At 40.7% G+C, this 21,641-nt stretch overlaps 1 protein-coding gene across 1 annotated transcript in view; it reads left to right on the top strand.

Annotated features, from left to right (window-relative positions):
* The window catches only part of LOC140200352 (dedicator of cytokinesis protein 2-like), a 699,328-nt gene that overhangs the window by 228,415 nt on the left and 449,272 nt on the right, over positions 1–21,641 (top strand). Inside the window, exon 25 of the mRNA XM_072263559.1 lies at positions 14,389–14,495. Coding sequence (XP_072119660.1) covers positions 14,389–14,495 — 107 coding nt within the window. The remainder of the gene's footprint in view (positions 1–14,388; positions 14,496–21,641) is intronic.

The raw sequence follows: 21,641 nt of genomic DNA on the forward strand, positions 1-21,641 counted from the left end.
AACTAAAACTCAATCTGTGCATTGAAAATACCCGATATATATTTTTTTAAGCTTATGGAATATTCTTGTTAAGAAAAGCAATGTTTTAGGTCACTCCACTGGTGTTCCCATCTCCCTTCTAAAACAAATCTAAATCTCCCAATTTGAGTGTACACAAATCACAAGTTTCCCAAAATGTCAATTTCTCTCTAAAATGTGGGAATCTCATATCTCTAGAGTTGGGCCACTCACATTTCCATCACCTTAATCTGGATTCCACATGGCCTGTGTGGAATCTCGGTCTCTATCTCTAATACTGATTCCAAAGTAAAGAAGTAAATAGACACTGACTTTAAACAGAGATAAGACAAAACGAAATCCATGCTCACATTTTTCTTCCTTCTGAAGTTCATAAATAAACTGAAAAAAAACTTGGAACAAACATTTAACACACAATGAGTACATATTCAAAGGAAAAGAGAAGATGGATGGGGCCCCACACAATTTCACATCAATTAACAGGATCTTCCTCTTGGATTAATTTGAATATCCCCCAATACAGATGGCTTAGCACTCTCTCTCTCTATCGCTCTCTCTCTCAAGTGACAAAAGTCATATCAGATGAACAAAGTGTTACTATGGTGTGACAGGTGGAAGGGTGGAGATACGTCTCTACCAAAGGAGCTGTAAGGCACTCCTTTCCTCTGTCAGTCTGCAGGTCACCCCTGAGCAAGGTGTAGCACATGCTTAGTCCAACAATCAGGGTCACGTGAAGCCACGGGAGTAGGTGGTGGCTGGTTGCTGCATATCACAAAACCACTGTTGCCAGGCAGATAGTCTGTGAACAGTATTGATAATGGCTGGGGTCATAAGTCTTTTAAAGTCTTTTAAAGTGTGGCCACACCTCTTGCAATATTTTTGAACTCAAACCATTCATGATTTAGTTACTTTCAGTGGTTAAACATTCAGCAAAACATCTTTTAGCACATATTCACACCACCCTCCAGAATCTTAGATCGTAAGGCTTTGAAACACAGAATTCTGGAAGTTATCGGTCATAGACAAGCATTTAACCATCCCCGCATTAACAAAAATTCCAACATCTTCTGAGCTTTCCAAATTCAAAATGCTCGATATATAAAATTCTGATTATATGACCTGGTTATCTTACAGTATTGGGCAATGTGTCCTAGTTTAGAACAACTCATCCTTCTGGGACCATTCATTAGTTCAGACCTTTGTTTCCACTTAATGTGTAGGGGCTTTTTTGATTCTTCTGGTCAAGTTGGGTATATTATGACTGGTTCACAATCATATTTGTATTCAGCTAGAGTTCTGGGATCTCTTGACACAATCTGAATACATCCTCCTGTCTCCAGTCTCTGCTCATTAGGGTTGCTGTGGCCATGTTGTTGGTTCTGTAACTATTATGTTTCCTGACTCTGACTTGTCCTTGTAATCTGTCCTGTCCAAGAATCTATGACAGCACCTGCCTTACTAAGTGCATCTATCCCCAGGGTAGTATATTTCTTGCCTTTGAATCTCACAAACAGAAGAGATTCAAAGACGTCTTAACAGCCAACATGAAGAAATGTAACATCGACATCAACAATTGGGAAACCAATGCCAAGGACAGGAAACTCTGGCAAGCCATCATCCGAGAAGGAACAGCAACTTTCGAATCCAACAAATGTGCAGAATTAGAAATTAGAAGAAAAAAGAAGAAAATGGAAAGAGAGGCAGCAACAACCAAAGCCCGATCTGCCATCTGGAACTACCTGTCCTGAATGTGGAAGAACTTTCAAAGCCAAGGTTGGACTCATAAGCCACTTGAGAGCCCATAAGTAGATCAACAGAATGAAGACCATCATCCTCGACCTCGAGGGATAGCCACAAAGATATTTCTTGTTCAGCAATATTCTTAACTCCACTGGAAAGCGCACTTCCTCTAACTCAAATACTAGAGGATCACTTTTTTTCTGCCTTCACTCTTTACCCTCTCCTATACCTGTAAGATAAATATCCTATCTAGTCACGGGCAAGAGTAGTTATCAATACTAAAGCTTCTGTGTCCACTACATATCACATTACTGGCTCCCTATTGTGTACATCCATGGATGACCAATTCTGGCAATGGGGTCTGCCGATAGCTGCTTGTCAGACTTGGAAGCTATCCTTCCAAGTTCTATAATCTGGTTAGTGGTCAATCTGGGTAGGGAAGGTTTTGCTGTGGTTTCTGCCTGCCTCAATAGGTAACTGTCTCACCTTCTTTCCCTCCTGCAGCATTGCCTTTGAACCATGGCTTGAGACACCATAGATGTAACGAACCATCTCCTTTACCCTGCTAGCAGTCCCTTGCTTGGTGTCCTGGTTGGTGGCAAACAAAGCAAGTTCTTTGTGTGTTTGCAGCAGCTATATCCACTACATCACTTTATGACCCCTCTTCCCTTTTTATTCATCTATTTCTCCAGCCTATGAAACTATTGTGGAGTTATTCCCAAGTCAGTTATTCCCACCTCCTAGTGGGCTGAGCTCAGTCCTCGAGCATTTCAGGAAGATTTTATCGTACCTTCCTTGATTGTCCAGCCTTGAGTATTCTTCATAAGCCTGGTATTTTTACTTTGCATAGTCCATGCCAGGTTCATCGACATCATCATTCCCCAGTTACTCTCTCCTCCTCCAGATCATTGCCTCACTACTTCCCTAAAGTTCTGATATCTTCCTTCATTGCTGGCATTCTCACTATTTGCCCATGTTCTATCTTGCACCTCTGGGTTTATACTGTCCCACATATTTCTTGGGTTTTTAGCTTTAACCAATATGTGTACAGTATGCGTTTGGGTGCATCTGGTAGGCAGCTTTGTCCATTCCCTGTTCAACATTCTCAAGTTTATCGAGTATATACTCTGTGAGCTCCCTCCCCTTTCATAACTGAGCCCATGATGTTGCTGTATCCTTTTTACATAGAAAGTTAAGTATTCCAGTATTATTGTCCCTCTTGGGCTTTGGTTCTAGGTTTTTCCACACATGCAGTCAAACACACATTTACAAACAATGCACTGCGGTACAGTTTCCCAGGCGAGTATACATGCACCTCTCCGATATCTTCCACACTACCCAAGTGCTGTCAGTAGTCACGCTACATTTACCTTGTTGCTTACCAAATGAGAATACACACACCCCTCTGGCATCAAGGACAATCAGAAAGTACCTTTTGAAACTGGCGGCCTGGTCTCAACAAAATGTCTAGCTTCATTTAGAAGCTTGTCCCTTACACAAAGCATACACACTACTCTACATTCACATACACCTCTCCAGTTCTCATCTGTATTCTCTGCTACTTCGTGATCCCATGGTCATTGGCATAAGCAAATCTAAGCATGGCACGTCATGATCAGATGTAATCACCCTCCTTAGACTGCTGAGGTTACTGACCATGTAATTGGTCACAAACGTATCCTGGGTTGACCAATGCTTCCCTTAAATTACATATTTATAGTGGAAGACACCTCTAGGGCATAAGGTATAGAGATCCTGAGATGTCCAGTCGTCAAGATCCCCTTCTTGGCCTCGCCAGTGTAGTCCAAAGGAAATCTTATGAAGCAAAATGTTTGGCACCAGCTTGGCTGCAGGAGCTGCTGGAAGGATGTGCAATAATGTCCAGCCATCTTAGGGGCTCCACTCTGGATCTACTGTCTCGGTTTAGTCCTGTAGCCTTCACCAATGCCAAGTCTATCCACAAGGTATTGGAGCTATTTACTCATAGCTGGGGATCTGGTTCATGAGCACCAGGGCATGTCCTCACACTGGTGGGCCTGCGTCCTCTATGTCCTCTGTAGTTCAGCCTGAGTCTGAGTCTCTTGATGACTGGAAATCTCAGGATCTCCATACCTTTTGCGCCGGCTTGTGATGATAACCACCACCACCACCACAATTCAGTTTCCATGTCTCGCCAGCACTACATGAGGCTTGCTGTTGGAGAGCCTCTGTACTGGTAGGGAGAGACTCATACATTCAGCTCTCCTTTTCAAGAGCCAGCGAGCCAGCGGTGGAAGCTGTAAGTGAGAGCGACAAGCACCACCCACTATATACCATGCTAGATGAATCACAACAACCATTGGCTGAATTAATATCTGCTATATTCACATAACTCCAGAGTACTCCCTACCAGGGTTTTTATATAATTATCATAATCGAGTGTATTGTCCTTATAGGTATGTATACTTTAAGTAGACACATTTATGTGAGTTTGAGCAGCTCTCCTAATGATGGCCCTTATACAAGTAATTGAGTTGTAAATTATGATAAAGCAAATATTATAGTTTGTAATATCGAGTAACCGCAGCTTTCTAGCTTTGATTTGATAGTCAAAGAAATCCCATCAATCGGATTGATGTATCTTAGCTGCTTCTTTATGGAAATGATCTGCCAGATTAGATATGTCTTCAGACTCATCAGATATCTAAGTACAATACTCCTTGGCTATAACTGCATGTGTTCCCAACAAGGGAAGATGTAATTCCATCTGATTTTGGAAACCATTTTATGCATTGCAACCATTTCTGTTGCTGCTCTCTGCAGATGTGTCATTGCTGACTCTATAAAGCTGTAGCAATATTTTTAATTTCTCATGATTGGTTGAAATACAACAACAAATAACATCATAATAAATATCGTGCCCAGTAGTTAACAACTTTGTTCGACGACTTCTGGCTGATAACTTGCTCACTCTAGCCTAGCCACGTAGGCACTGAGTCGGAGTTACTAGCACATTAACCTCAGTACCTGTTGTCTTTCTTGGGCATCTTGGGCACTACTTTGGCTCACTTGCAGCATATATCTACTTATTTTTACCTTCTACTTTCACGGCTGAGTTTGTAATCAACAGCCCTTCATAAGGTCCTTCCCACTGAGCTCCTAGTGGCTCTTCATGTGGTTTCTTGATCACCAGAAATCAATGTGTGTCCTCCTTCTATGGATCACTCCAAGCAACAGAAACCAGTTGAGAAACAGATTGAACAGCCTGGGTTAGGTTCACACAATAATTAACTAAACTCTCTGCCATAATATGTATACTTACCTCTCTGAGGTCAATAACACCAGGAAGTGGCATGGGTCACTTTGTTACACCCTCAAATGGGCTTAATTTAGTTTTCTTCTTTGGGTTTACTCTGATGCTACATAAGACCATAGGAAGGGCCATAGGCTATGATGCACCCTCTTCATGGTACCCTGTCATTGTTTGATCCTATTCATTTGTTTGACTTGCCCTGATGATTCTGGATGACGTGGACAATAGAAAGACCATTCAGTGTTCACAAGTTGACATAATTCCTAACAAACACTCCCAGTGAAATGTGTTCCTTGGTCAGAATCAATGTGACAGGGCAATCCCTTTCTCGAAATGTAGTCCTTGCTCAGTTTTTGCTGTACATATGGCAGTGGCTTTTTGTGCTGGGATAGCTTGATAGCTTATGCTCTATTGCCAGTACATTGGAGTGTTCTTGGCACTTTGGTAAAGTAATATAGTCCACTTGTAGATGCAAAAATGGTCCTGTTGGGGCAGGAGCACATAGTTGTAGTAGTTTTTCCACTGTTCCAAGATTGGTTTTCTTGCACATAATACATCTTTCTTATGTTTGTGCCCTGAAGAGTTCTAACCCTGGACTTTGGATTCTCACACCACTGGAAGAATCTGTTAATTATCTTTTTCCACTCCAATACTATAAGTCCTAAGGAATGTATCTGATGTTCCATGGAAGGAAGCAATTTAGTTGGCATGACTAGTTTGTGATTAGTGTCATCGCTGCATTGAACTTGCATCTCTTGACTACCATCTATGTTTGTCATAGGAAAGTACAGCACAGAAACAGGTCAGCACAGAAACAGGTCCTTAGGCCTTTCTAGTCCATGCTGAGCCATTTAAATTGCCTACTCCCATTGACCTGCACCAAGATAATAGCTTTCCATACTCCTACCATCCATGTATCTATCCAAACTTCTCTTAAACATTGAAATTGAGCTTGCATGCACCATTTGCACTGGCAGCTCATTCCACACTGTCACAACCCCTGAGTGAAGAAGTTTTCCCTCATCCTTCCTTCAAACTTTTCACCCTCCACGCTTAACTCATGACCTCTACCTGCAGTTCTGCTCAACCTCAGTGGAAAACAACCTGCTTGCATTCACCCTATTTCCTTATAATTTTGTCAAATATCCTAATCTTCTATTTTTTCAAGGAATAAGGTTCTAACCTATTCAATCTTTCCATATAACTCAGGCCTTCCAGGCCCAGCAACATCCTTGTAAATTTCCTTTGTACTCTTTCAACCTTATTTACATCTGTCCTGCACACAGTATGTTGCTTGATTTTCAGCATTGGCAGATTAGCTCTTGTTTGTCACAATGTTTCAAATTAGGCCACAGAAATGTCTGAAACAACTTCAATATAACACATTATCTCCTGTACTCAATACTTTGATTTATGAAAGCTAATGTGCCAAAAAGCTTTCTTTATGACCCTATCAACCTGTGATGCCACTTTCAATGAATTATGGACCTGTATTCCCAGATCCTTTTGTTCTACCACACTCCTCAGTGCCCTACCATTCACTACCACAGTTGGTCCTACTGAAGTGCAACACCTTGCACTTGTCTGCATTAAGTTCCAAACACCATTTTTCAGCCCCAATCTTGGCGCCATCCACAAATTTCCTGATCCAGTCAACCACATTATCATCCAGGTTGGTGATATAGATGACAAACAACAACAGACCCAGCACCAATCCCTGTGACACTCTACTAGTCACAGGTTTCCATTAAAAGAGACAACCATCAACTACTACCCTCTGGCTTCTCCTGCAAAGGCAATGTCTAATCCAATTTACTACCTCATTTTGAATCCCGAACGACTGAACCTTCTTGACCAGCCTCCCATGTGGGACCTTGTCAAGTGCCTTGCTTAAGTCCATGTTGCCTTCATTAACTTTCCTGGTAACTTCCTCAAAAAACAATATAAGATTGGTTAGACACAACTTACCATGCATGAAGTCATGCTGACTATCCTTAATCAGTCCATGTCTATCATATACTTACATACCCAGTCCCTTCCAATATATTCCAATCCTGCAGGGTCTAAGGGAACACCTTGTCAGGCCCTGGGAGTCTATCCACCTTAATATGCCTTAAGATAGCAAACACCTCTTCCTCCTCTATGTGTGATAAAGAATTTATATTTGTTTCCATAACTTTAGTTGTTGGGGTCAGTTTACGCATCCTTGTATTTCTTGTAGTTCTTTTGTCTTGTTTTCTTCTTTCCATACTTCCTTCTTTGCTATTTCTGGTGAATGCATTTCAATGGCTTTCAATTGTACTTATTTGGGAATGGCTTTTACATTTTAATACAAGCAGTTCTAGCAGCAATTGTATAGTATCCATTAGTTCTTGTACTAGCTTACAATTCTTGATACAGGTTCCTACAGCTGTAAGAAATCCCCTTTGCCTCTATAACTTTCTAAATTCATGAACAATTCCAAAGCATATCAAGAATTCATTCAAATTTTACCTGACTTTCTGTCTGCCATCTTGCAGTTCCACCTGTTGTGCAGAGGAACCAGAAACCATACTTCCTGAGGCCAGTATTTCAGTCTCAGAAGCAACAGCCCATCAAGTCATTTTAATTCCTCCCTCAACTGTTGAGGAGCCATTGGTGTGCAAAATCATTTCCGGGTTTATTAGAGGCATTTATTTGTAATGGTTTGCCTCTTCATGGCATGTTATTATCCATGCATAGTTATGGTCACCACAGTCTTCTGATGACGGTCAAGGCATGAAGGGATATAGTGGGAAGGTAGGAGATTGTGGCTGAGAAGAAAAATGGATCACCCATGATGAAATGGTGGAGTAGACTCGAAATGACCTACTTCTGCTCCTATATCTTATGGTCTTATAGCCTTCCATGTTCAGTTGGCAACAGTGGATCTGGATTCACTGAACCTGCTTGCTGGATGATGATATTAGGTGTCCATTTGGACCATCAAGCTGCTGTTAGTTGAGAGACCCTATTCATTGACCGTAAGGTGCAAACTGAATGAGTACATCAAATATTCAAAATATGATCAAGCATAATACTGGAAACAGCCATATCTGCCAGGTAGGTTGCTTGTAAACACACACCTCATTCAAGTGGCACACAATCCAATTTTGCAGATAGTAGTCAAGAACATAGGAAAATAACTCTTTATCTCCATGTTCCTGACTCAAAACTGTTGCCATGCAACCATGTTTTTCACTGGTGTACAGAGTAAAAGCTATACCAGTGTAAGGAATGCATAATGCAGATGTTGTACATGATGTTGTCTTTGGAGTTTGGAATGCTTCTAACTGTTCTTCATTAGGAGACACATGGTCATCTGAGCACTTGCTGTCCTTCAACAAATGGTTGGGTGGTTGTGCAATTTCAGCAGATGAATGGACCATGCTCTGCTGTAGTTTCACAAATCCAGAAATGATCAGAGTTAGTGGACTGTTGGAGGTGGTGATGCTGATTTGAAAGTCTTTGCAAAATCCTCAATATTTCCCAATTGCCTTGAGAAATTTTATGTCCCTGTTGTTGCGTGAATGAAGTTATTGGAGAAAATTACTAGTAGGTACAAAACAGCTTCTTTATTCAACAAAACAAGGTACAGCAGGGATCATATGGAGATGCTTTCGGTCAAAAGATCTACTGGCCGAACATGGGACTCAACATTTTATGTGCCAAACATCAAAGGACTATTCCATATTTACAATGTATGGACCATGCTTCTTTTGAAATGACATACAACCTTCACACCTCCTGATTTGCATCCACACCACAAACACCAAATGAATTTTAATCAGCATTGTCTGGTCTGAGATTCACTGCTTTTAGGAGCTCATTGTTCAGAGCTGTACTCCAAATTAAATCCACAACACATATTCAGATGTGAAGACTGGTAGCCAAAGTCAACTGCTAAATGTATATGTCCTAAACCCAAAAATTGCTCTAACAGTTCCAAGTAAATCATTTATTTTGTTGCAATCATTTTGTGACCCTTGGAGGATAAATGATTGAGTAAATAAAGCACATCTCACTCATGCTGCTCTGCAGTGTCAGATGCAATCAAGACATCATCCATATAATATATAATAGTCAAGTCAATGGCTGGTAAGTGTCTTAGATGTTGTCTCGTTGTCTCAGAGACATGTGGTACACAGTGGGGCTGTTGTGGAACCCTTGTGGTAGCCTCATCTACTGCGTATTGTTGTCCATTAATTGTAAAGGCCAAGCACAGTTGACGTCTGGGCACCAGTGCTTTGGACCAGAATCTACTGGCCACATATATAACTGTAAACCACTTCTGTGATGGCTTCAGTGCATTGAAAGTAGTTGATGGATTGGGCCACAAGAGGAGTTAGCTTGTCAATACATTGATTAGCAACCCTGTAAAACAGTGGCAATCTCCAGATGCTCTTCGTTTTCTTAACAGGCCAGACTACACTGTTTAAAGACAGTGATTTTTAAAAACAATCCCTCTTTCATCCAACTGGTTAACAATACATAAAATAAAGTACCTTCCATAGTGTAAAATTTTGGCACATCTGCTTTCAGACCATCTATAAAAGTTGACGATAGTTGACCATATACAGATTTCTCCATGTTATCTTTATTTACTTCATGAACTTCTCTGTAACTCAACCACACTGTTCTGTACCATTCCACAGAATCAGAAATGTCTCAAATGTCTTTTCCTTATACTCAACCACCTTCCTCCCATCATTCTGTATTAGTGTCAGTTCCTCTAACTACCTCTTAATAGGTTTCCAAACACCTTGTAGATTTTGCCTATCATCTCATATGTCAGTGTTAACTCTATGAGTCTATTGTCAGATTTACTGAGGAGATAACATAGTAGTCAGAAATTAGAAACCATCATATAGGGGGGAGAAGATGGCGGCACGAAGGCATCGCACGCGACCACTTCGGTGGTGATGTCTGTTATCTGTCAAGTAGGGGACTGTGTACAATCCTGATTTGATGGAGATGGACGTAAGAGTACGGAGGAACATCTGGAAAACTTCTGAAGTGCCCGCTTCGCTGCCGCTGCTACTGTGTGGTAACCGGAATCTCTGGAGCAGAAGGTCCTGAAATCCTCGGCTTTGCATGTTTCAGCATCCAGGGCGAGATCAAAGGCACTCGACAGAGGATGGCGCTCGGGAGGCTGTATCGGAGAGGCTGATCGGAAGCTCAAAGTTTTCGGATGGATGGACTCAGTGTCGGCTGCTTCCAAGGCGTCAGCGAGTTGACGATGCCTGGAGGTTTATGGCAGGGAGTTTCTCCCTTTTGCCGCCGCTGTCGGGGACTTTTGAGACTTTATTTACCATGCCCATGGTTTGTTCTTCATCAAATTATGGTATTGCTTTGCACTGCTGTAACTATATGTTATAATTACGTGGTTCTGTCAGTGTCAGTCTTTGGTTTGTCCTGTTTTCTGTGATATCACTCCGGAGAAACATTATATCATTTCTGAATGCATGTATGCATTTCTAAATGACAGTAAAAGAGGACTGAGTGTTCTCATAATCTAATAGGTTCAGACTGCATATGTTCTTGGTACACTGAATCTCAGCCCAAGTCTTTGAACCTTCTTTTCTGAGATACAAAACCTCTTTGGACCACTTAGTCAAACTTTTTTGGTTTGGATGGTTCATAAGAAACCACCTGCCTCCTTTTTCAGGATCCATCTGCGTTCCTGTGCGTTTTCATTTGCTTAGTCCTTACTTGGGAAAGTTGTGATATGGCTGCCAATCCTATTGCTCCATAAGTGCCAGCTTCACTTGAGATGCTAGGGTTCACGTCATGTTCATCCTGGGGTTCCTCTGAGTTCGGATGGAGGCACTGATTTGAAGTACTGTCTGGTGTGGGGGGTGTGCCTCAAGGAGGAGGGCCACTGGCAGTTCGCCTTGAAGTTCTGTGCAATGTACTTTGATTCAATTATACTTCTGTTGTTCTCTCACTTGCTCAATTAATGCACAGATCTGTTGTTTAGACTTTTCACTATCTCTGTCACACTGATTTTGTAATGTAGTAGTTTTCCTTTTCCTTTTTTCATTTGACAAGTCAAGTTTCCCATTTGTTCAATCAAATGTTTCAGTTGTTCAATCAAACTATATACTTGATCTAACTCAGCACGTTCTTATTTTCTTAATTGTGGCAAGACTGCTAACATCTCCAACAGCTAACTTCCATTAGACTCAAGACTAATAGTATATTTCATCTTTATTTCTTCATTAAACTTATCAAACTCAAATACTTTGTTCAAATAAGAATGCAAACCTTTAGTCATCTGTTCACACATAACAACTGGAGGTTCAGTTCCCCTTATTACTGGAAAAGGTTTCTGTAATTTATCCATGGTGTCAATTCTCCTTTAAATTCCCTATGCAGAACATCTAATACATACATGCTTTCATCAATGGATTGTAATCAAAATTCCAATGTCACTAAATCTGTGCACCCAAACTCCACACATGGTACTCAGTCAACTTGTACAATCAAACAATAATAATCCTAAGGCACATTTAAGTTAAAGTAGAATAGAGTTTTCCTTTACTCTTAGATTTCCTTTAGATGGTGTGTTGAAGCAAAAACTAGCTGTTTCTCTGATGATTAGGAAATTAAGGAGAAAGTTCTTACCTCCTATTAAATGTGTATATTAAAATTTTCCACTCATCTGGGATTCCTGCACATCCTTAAATCTTTGCAACCATCCTGCTGATTATACCAAACTGCTGAATCATGGTGCTTTTGCAATGCAGAGGAAGACAAGAAAGAGGCATAAAACTTGGTGCTTACAGTTGGTTTGTTAAGTCTTTCAAGAACAAAGAATGAACAAAGAAATTGTGGTTGTCTGATACAAAACACCTAGCTCCCACTGAAAAGAAAACATTACAGAGATAACAACTAACCGATGAAATAATGAGATTCAAATGGCATGACACCTACTGAAGAAAAATGAAGAAACTTTTAGAAAAATACAGAAGCAGTCATACCACTGGAATATTCACTGATTGATTACACATATATAGGTGATAATATTTAAAATTACAAGCAAGCCATAGAAAAGATAAACTACAAAAATAAATACAATTCTACACCTTAATCAACACCTCTGAAACTGTGATTCCTGCATTACAGCCTTTCAGGTAATTTGCCCTTACAGAGTTCACAAATCATTGCCCAAAATTTTGAGATATGAAATTAAATTCAGTCTCACTGAATTTATGCAGAAAAATAAGCAATTTTTTCCAACTTACATTTCTAGCTACATGTACAGATGACATAACTTTAATTTATGGAAAATCAAGAATGATCATCTCTAGGAATGGTCCCTCAGGCATTGTTGCCTGTACTTCCATGTCCTTATGCAGTGTTAATCCTAAAGCTAGGTGGAATATTACTGGGAGCATGATTTATTCCAGTAAAGAAGTTTATTCCCAAATGACAAGAGGAACAGTTCTGTCTACTATCCCATGAAAGTTTCCCAATTTTATCTATATCCTTCTTATTTTATAATACAAAGATGAAACCAGTGACAATTTGATTGTTGTAACCCTCCCTTTGATTGTAATCTCCTTATTCTAATCACTTGTTATTCCCCTGTCACTGAATTGGAACAATACCCTTTCAAGAGATGGACAACCTTTTTGTTGTTTTGACCATTGTCACACAAGCCTCACACATAAAAGTTTCTGGTGAATGCAGCAGGCCAGGCAGCATCTCTAGGAAGAGGTACAGTCGACGTTTCGGGCCGAGACCCTTCGTCAGGACTAACTGAAAGAAGAGCTAGTAAGAGATTTGAATGTGGGAGGGGGAGGGGGAGATCCAAAATGATAGGAGAAGACAGGAGGGGGAGGGATGGAGCCAAGATCTGGACAGTTAATTGGCAAAAGAGATATGAGAGGATCATGGGACGGGAGGCCTAGGGAAAAAGAAAGGGGGAGGGGAGGGAGAAAGAAAGAGGGAAGGTCTCACAAGTCTGTTTGGCTGGAAAGTGTTCTGATTTTATCATTATTTTGAAAGCCGATGACAACTACTTTATTGAGTATTAATAACTTTGGAAGCTTTAGGTGGGACAATGATTATTGTTTCTCTGTGGATTTGAATGTTTTATTGATGACCATACCACAGGGGGTTCAAGGGAAGAAGAGACAGTTCATTTCTTTCAGTTCACAACCTGCTTAAAAAGTTAACTCCCAATGCCTATGGTTCTTCACAGCATGCTAAGACATGAGACATGGTCAGTTTTCGTCTGTGAAGGCTGCCTGACCTTTCTTACTGCTGGTTTAATTTGAGTTAAATGCACTCGCTGCAGGTTTAGCTATAAGTACTAATAAACAGATAGAGTTGCCTGCTGTGTTCTATGAGTTGATGCTGCAATTTGACATGACCGGCATAACCAATGAGTAACAAATCAGAAATGTTCATAATCTGACCCAGCTAAGGAATGTTCTCCCACCTGAAACAAATCAAATTGCTCATTCTCATTTCTTTGTGGTTACTACCATCAATTGTGCCAGCAAGTTTATTAGGAAGGCAGTAACCCACACAGTCCTCATTAGTCCAATCCTTTATTATTAATCTGTGCAAGGATTGAATATATCAAATAGACAGGAATATTTATACAGCATCCTATTGCTTTATAATCCAATAGACGAAGCAGCACATTTTGGGTGTTCTCACCACCCTAAGGCAAAGTTGAAGAATCAGCTCATGCCAAGGGCCTGCAAGCAGGGTAAACTGAATGGCACATTCTGGTTTCCACACGTCCGTTCAAAAGAAAGGGAGGCTATTTGGCCCATCAAGTCTGTACTAGTTCACAGCGTGATGCCATTTCCCCACCACTGATTGATTTGCCCTGTAGCTTATTGTTTTCATAATCCCATCAGCTATGTTTCATCACTGGCTTATACACTGGGAACAGCTTACAGCAGCTTACAACAGCTTACAGTTAACCTAACGGCCCGACATGGGAGGAAACAAAAGCTGATGCAGTTACAGTAAGAGAGTGCAAACTCTACACAGACAGTCCCAGAGGTCAAGGTGAAACTAGAGTCAACTGAGCTGTGAGACAGCATCTCTTCCAGCTGCATCGCAATGTGAATTTTAGCAATCATTTCTTGGTGCTGTTGACTAAAGAGTATATGTTTCTCAGGGCACTGGTAAAACTATCATATGGCTTGGGATCCCCTCAGTTCACTTGTACTTGCAGTAAGAGTTTTAGTTTAACATCTCCTTCCCGTTCTGTCAGTCTAGATGTAAGTGGTACTAGTCTTATATTCTCAAGTCCTATGATGGAGATGAACAGTGTCTTGTCTCTTGCTCTGCAGCCAGCTCCTGTTGGAGTTTTACACTGGCATTCCACCAAACAAGTTGCAGAAACAGAAGATCCAGTCCCTGACTGATATCGTATGCAGTGAGCTCTTCAAGAAGAAAGGTAAGTCCATCACAATTGCTCTGAGGTTGGTAGGGGGGAGTGGGCTCATGTGGACTGCGGGGTACAGGAGAAGAGCTGAAATTATATTCACAAGTGTACAGATGTATGATTGAATTTTTCCCTGTTCTTGTTAGCTATCACCATTTCACCTGCTTTCTCTCACAGGTGGCAAGTTACATTCAGCATATCAGAGATATCATCAAGAGAAATAAGAAGGAACTGTAAATGCTGGAAACAGCAGATCAGTTGAAGGAGAAAAATGTTAACTTCTCAGCCCAATGATCATTCATTAGAGCTAAGAGTTAGGTAGAAATCAGATATGTTTGAAATTGCAAAGAGAGAGATGTATAGAGAGAATTGGGTTGCCTGTGATATAGTGAAGATGAAGAGAAAAGGTCATGTGATGGTACCAGCTAAGATTGCATAGTAATGGTGTATTAAATCCAGCTGATCTGTTTGGAAGAGGTTTAAATGAAAGGAACTGAATGAGAATATAGAAGAGAAAAAATGTATAGACTAGAATGGTAAGATACAAACATAAGAAATCAGGAGTATGTCATTTGGCCCTTTGAGGCTGCCCTAAAATTTCACACAGTTGTAGCTGGACCTCCACCTCAATGTCACATCTTGCACTTTCCTTGTACTCCTTGATGCCTTAAGCATCAAGCAATCTTTTAAACTGCTTGTTAAATGTATTAATCAGCTTGGACTCATCAGCTAACAAGGTAGAGGATTTCACACCTTCTCCACCTCTGAGTGAAGAGATTTATTCTCATCTCAGTACTAGATATTTCACTTCATGTACCCAAAACCATGACAGCTGGTTCTGATATAAGTGCCTCAGGACTCGCACCACCAGCTTCAAGGACAGTTACTACCCCTCAACCATCAGGATCTTGAACAAAAGGGGATAACTACACCCATAAAACGCTGGTGGAACGCAGCAGGCTAGGCCTGCCGTGCTCCACTAGCGTTTTGTGTGTGTTGCTTGAATTTCCAGCAACCGCAGATTTCCTCATGTTTGCGTAACTACACTCATTCTTTTTTTGATGTTCCCACAACTGATGGTCTCACATTAAGGACTCTATCTTGTTATTTCATGCTCAGTATTTTTTGCTATTCATTTATATTTGCATTTGCACAGTTTGTTGTTCATTGATCCTGTTGACACTTACTGTTCTATAAATTTGCTAAGTATGTCTGCAGAGAAAACAATCTCAGGGTTGTATGTGGTGACATGTATGTATCAGATAATCATTGATATGGACCTCAAGTTCCGATTCCTGTGATAACCCATTTGTCTCTGCCTGCAACCCTGAGGAAGGAAGCAGGGTAGGAGGAATTGTGGTTAAAACAGTTAAGAAAGTCTGAGCTGGTAATAGAATTTGTTTGCTAATACCAAAAAAAAATGACATTGGTAATTTTACTTCAGTGCATGACATGAGACAAATTAATTCTGTACTTTAAACAATGGGAAGTTTCCAAGAGAGGACCAGCGTTTTATAGTTGCCTGAATTTAATAGCTAGAAAGACCTCCAGCCATATTCAATTCAACATGGAAATTGATTTTCACCACGAATCTTACTGACAACAAAAGCACAAGACCAAACTTCCATAATAGTTGGACCATGGCTAAAGATCAGTGCATTACTCCTCTAATTGTAGCTCACGTTGCTTGCAATTGTTAGCTGCAGTTCCACCTTTTTATCTGTATGTAAATTTGACTTGCTTAACTTTTTAACCATTTGCAGAACCTAAGTGATGTGACATGAGGTATTATGATACCTGCAGCTTTAACCATGCAGTAATCACTTAACTGCACTGGACATAGAAATTATTTTTCTCTGCTGTTCATGATATTTTTCAACATTGAATATCATTAGCACTTATATCCTATAAGTACTTCATTATCAATCGATTATTGGTTTCAATAACATTTCTACTGAGTATAGTCAATACTTGGTAGGAGCAGTATGGAGAGTAGAGTAGGTGTTACTGCATATACTAGTTTTGAAAGCGATGTGAGGGAGATCTCACATCTTTTCTTTTCTTTGAGCTGGAGCAGGTCACACCAATCTGGCCATAACTCAGAGTTAGTTTATCTGTTTTGAACAACAGGACAGATAAGCGAGGTGGAAGTCTGAATATTTTACTCATTATAATTTTTTTTGTCCAGAACAATAGGGGTGTTGCACCATGGTTTAATCCGCTGCAGTGATGAACATGGGTACAGGTCTCAAAAGTAGTGTGCTACCAGCATCAGCAAAGGAATCATTGTGGTTGCAAAGGGAAAAGTTCAGATGCCTCGGGTTAGAAGAGTGATTCTAGAGCTTATAGCATACACAGACATTTTCATCATCCCCTCCAGTCATTTTGAGATCTGTGGGGATAAACCTGGTCGGACATTAGCAGAACATTTTCTGAAATATTCATGGTGGTCTCAGGCAGAACGTTGCATTCACCTCATGAGTCATAGCTCAGTATGAAGAGGCCCAATAAAATAACACGGTCTCTGAAAGTATTCCATAGGTAATTCAAGTTGTAAGTATTTTATCTTCCTTTCTCTGTGCCTGTGAATTGTCATGACAGAGTAATAATACCGTGACAATTGCTCACAGAATAAATACAAGGTCCTATCTAATTTGGCCATTACTTTTAATGTAATCAGCAATCTACATTTGTGGATGCAGGTACAGTAAATAATTTAGCAAGCTACAGAATATTATTCTTCATTGCTAGTAGAACTGAATACATAGAAACATAGAAACATAGAAAATAGGTGCAGGAGTAGGCCATTCAGCCCTTCGAGCCTGCACTGCCATTCAGTATGATTATGGCTGATCATCCAACTCAGAACCCTGTACCAGCCTTCCCTCCATACCCCCGATCCCTTTAGCCACAAGGGCCATATTGAACTCCCTCTTAAATATAGCCAATGAACTGGCCTCAATTGTTTCCTGTGGCAGAGAATTCCACAGAATCACCACTCTCTGTGTGAAGAAGTTTTTCCTCATCTCGGTCCTAAAAGGCTTCCTCTTTATCCACAAACTGTGAACACTCGTTCTGGACTTCCCCAACATCAGGAGCAACCTTCCTGCCTCTAGCCTGTCCAATCCCTTTAGAATTTTATACATTTCAATAAGATCCCCCCTCAATCTTTTAAATTCCTACCAGTATAAGCCTAGTTGATCCAGTCTTTCATCATATGAAAGTCCTGCCATCCCAGGAATCAATCTGGTGAACCTTCTTTGTACTCCCTCTGTGGCAAGAATGTCTTTCCTCAGATTAGGGGGCGAAAACTGCGCACAATACTCCAGGTGTGGTCTCACCAAGGCCTTGTACAACTGCAGTAGTACCTCCCTGCTCCTGTACTTGAATCCTCTTGCTATGAATGCCAGCATACCATTTGCCATTTTCACAGCCTGCTGTACCTGCATGCCCACTTTCAATGACTGGTGTATAATGACACTCAGGTCTCCTTGCACCTCTCCTTTTCCTAATCGGCCACCATTCAGATAATTATCTGTTTTCCTGTTTTTGCCACCAAAGTGGATAGCCTCACATTTATCCACATTAAATTGCATCTGCCATGAATTTGCCCATTCGCCCAACCTATCCAAGTCACCCTGCATCCTCTTAGCATCCTCCTCACAGCTAACACTGCCGCCCAGCTTACAGAAGTAGAGAGATTATGAATCAGTTATTATGGGGCATTGATGAGGCCACCTTGGAGTACTTTGTATAGTGTTGAATTAGGATCAGATTTATTATCACTCGCTTACTGTATATGACATAAATTTTGTTTTGCAGCAACAGTACAGTGCAAAATGTAAAATTACAAAAATAAATAAATCCATTATTGAGTTTGTGTTCATGGACATTCAGAAATATGATGATGGAGAGGAAGAAGCTATTTCTGAATCATTGAGTGCGGGTTTTTAGGTTCCTGTGCCTCCTCCTTGATGGTAGTAATGAGAAGAGGGAATGTCCCTGATGATGAAGGCCCTTAGTAATGGATACCATTTTCCTGAGGCACCAGTTCCTGAAGATGACCTCAGTGATGGGGAGGGCTGTGCCCTTGATGGAGCAGGCTGAGTCCATAACCCTGGCACCATTTTGTGATCCTGGGCCTTGGAGAGACCATACCAGTCTGTATTGCAATAAGTTAGAATGCTCTGCATTATACATGGTGAGGCCTCACTTGGAGAACTGTGAGCAGTTTTGGACTCCTTATCTAAGAAAAGATGTGTTGACATTGGAAAGGGTTCAAAGGAGATTCATAAAAATGATCCTGAGATTGAAAGGCTTATCATATGAGGAGTGTTTTATGGCCCTGGGCCTGTATTCACTGGAAGCTGTGGAGGCCAAGTCTTTACGTGTATTTAAGGCAGAGGTCGATAGATTCTTAACTGGTCAGGGCATGAAGGAATTTGGGGAGAAGGCAGGAGACACGGGCTGATATGAAAATTGGATCAGCCATGATGAAAAGGCAGAGCAGACACGATGGGCCAAATAGCCTAATTCTGCTCCTATATCTTGTGGTATGATTGTCTTATGTCAGACGTAGAATTTTGGAAGTGCAGCCCTTGTTGCAATATGTGGTTCTTTTGAACGTAGAGGGTCTCAAAAACAGCACTGAGAGAATGACTGGTCCGTTTGTCCAACTGATGTTAATGAAAGAATAAATACTTGGCAGGACATCATTATTCTGCAATATCTGCTTGAGAGGACAGGTTAACATCTTATTGAAAGAGTAGAGCCTTGGACAGTGCAGACCGTATTACTGCTCTGTAATGTCAGCCAGGTTACATGTTGAATCAACAGCCTTCTGACTCAATGTTTGTTTATGGCTACAATGATAGATGGAAACAGAAATGGCCAAAGCAATGTAATAATGCAATTGAGCTTGCCAGCTTTGGAAACTATACAATCCTTTATTGCTCACCAAAATTGCAAGATTCATTCCTGTGTTCCATGATTCACTCCATGAAAAGTGCTACTCAAAGATTAATGCACCACATTAGTGGCATGCCCATGACTGGTAATTAAAATCAATTGCCATAAAATTAAGAGTGGCTGTGGATCTGGCACACTGATCTTTGCAACCAGACTGTTCCACCACTGACAAGATTCACTTTGAACAGAGTCCAATGGACTTAGAGCTAACTTCCTTGTTTCACCCAAGTAGATACAGGACTTGTTGTAATTGTTAAAAAATGCAGCCTGTGATGCCAGAATAATGAGACCAATGTCTAGCTTGGATTTATTCCATGAGATATAGGAGCAGAATTTGGCTATTTAGTCCATCAAGTCTGTACCGCCATTTCATCCCGGCTGATCCATTTTCCTCTCAGCCCCAGTCTCCTGCCTTCTTCCCATATCCCTTCATGCCCTGACCAATCAAGAATCTATAAACCTCTGCCTTTAATATCCCCAGTGACCTGGTCTCCACAGAAGCCAGTGGCAACAAATTCCACAGACTCACCATTCTCTGACTAAAGAAATTCCTCCTCATCTCAGTTCTAAATGGGCATCCCTCTATTCTGAGTCTGTGTCCTCTGGTCTTCAACTCTCCTGTTATAGGAAGCATCCTTTTTGCATCCACTCTATCTGGGCCTTTCACCCATTGATATGTTTCAATTAGGTCACCCCTCATTCTTCTTCATTCTAGCGAATACAGGCCCAGAGCCATCAAACATTTTTGTGCACCTCTTTTGAACCCTCTCCAGTTTCAACACATTCTTTGTAAGATAAAGGCCCCAAACCTACTCACAATACTCCAAGTGAGATCTCACCAGAGTTTATAAATTCTTAACATTACATCCTTGTTTTTATATTCTAGTTCTCTTGAAATAAATACTAATGTCACAATCGCCTTCCTCACCACAAACTCAGCCTGCAAGTTAATATGTAGGGAATCCTGCTCAAGGACTCCCAAGACCCTTTGCACCTCAGATTTTTGTATTTTCTTATTATTTAGAACATAGTCATCCTTTTCATTTCTTCTACCAAAGTGCACGACCACACCCTTCCTGACACTATATTCCATCTGTCATTTCTTTGCCCATTCTCCTAATCTGTCTAAGACCTTCTACGTCCTCAAAACTAGCTTCCCCTCCACCTACCTTCATATCGCCTGCAAACTTTGTTTAAAAAGCCGACAATTCCATCATCCAAATCATTGACAGATAACATAAAAAGAATTAGTTCCAACACAGACCCCTGTGGAACACCACAAGTCACCGGCAGCCAACCAGAAAAGGCTCTCTTTACTTCTACTCTTTGCCTCCTGCCAACAGCCACTGCTTTATCCATGCTAGAATCTTTCATGTAATACCATGGGGCTCATAGCTTGTTAAGCAGCTTTGTGTGTGGCACTTTGTCAAAGGCCTTCTGAAAATCCAAGTATACAACATCAACCAATTCTCCTTTGTCTATCCTGCTTGTTATTTCTTCAAAGAATTTCAACAGATTTGCCAGGCAAGATTTTCCCTTGAAGAAACCATGCTGACTGCAGCCTATTTTATCATGTGCCTCCAAGTACATTCGATACTTTTGGAGGTAGAGATAAAATGAGTTAAACAACGCCACGTCTTCCCTTTTATGTTTCAGCCAGTCCCACTTCTAAGCACATCAGTGGATATCTCAACTAAAAACAATGTTGGAAATGCTCAGCAGGTCACATTGGACAAGGTCCTTTCATCAAAACCAGGAAAAATTGGGAGTAATACAAGTTTAAAGTTGCTGAGTGAGGCAGAGAAGGAGTGATTTAACTGAAGGATTAAGGTGGTGGACAGTTCAGAATATGTGACATGAGTGGTGGTGCTGGCAGAGAAAGAGTGGTAACAAATGTTGGGTCTGAAGGATGTGTAAAGAGAAAGGGCTGAAGGAAGTAAAAAATATCACGAGACATGAGGGAAAAAAACTGAATGCAGGAAAATGAGATGCTGTAATAATATGCCAGATGAGCTGAAATATTTGAATTTATTGTTGAGACCTGAAAGGTGTAATATGTCAAGTCGGATGGTGATGATGTTGCTCATTCTTAAGCTTGCATTGAGCTTTGTTGGAAAATGTTTAAAAGGTCAGAGCAGGAATAGAATGAAGAATCTTTATTTGTTTTCCCTCAATGTATTGAAGACACAT

The sequence above is a fragment of the Mobula birostris genome, chromosome 7 (genome assembly GCF_030028105.1).
Source record: "Mobula birostris isolate sMobBir1 chromosome 7, sMobBir1.hap1, whole genome shotgun sequence".
Lineage (NCBI taxonomy): Eukaryota > Metazoa > Chordata > Chondrichthyes > Myliobatiformes > Myliobatidae > Mobula > Mobula birostris.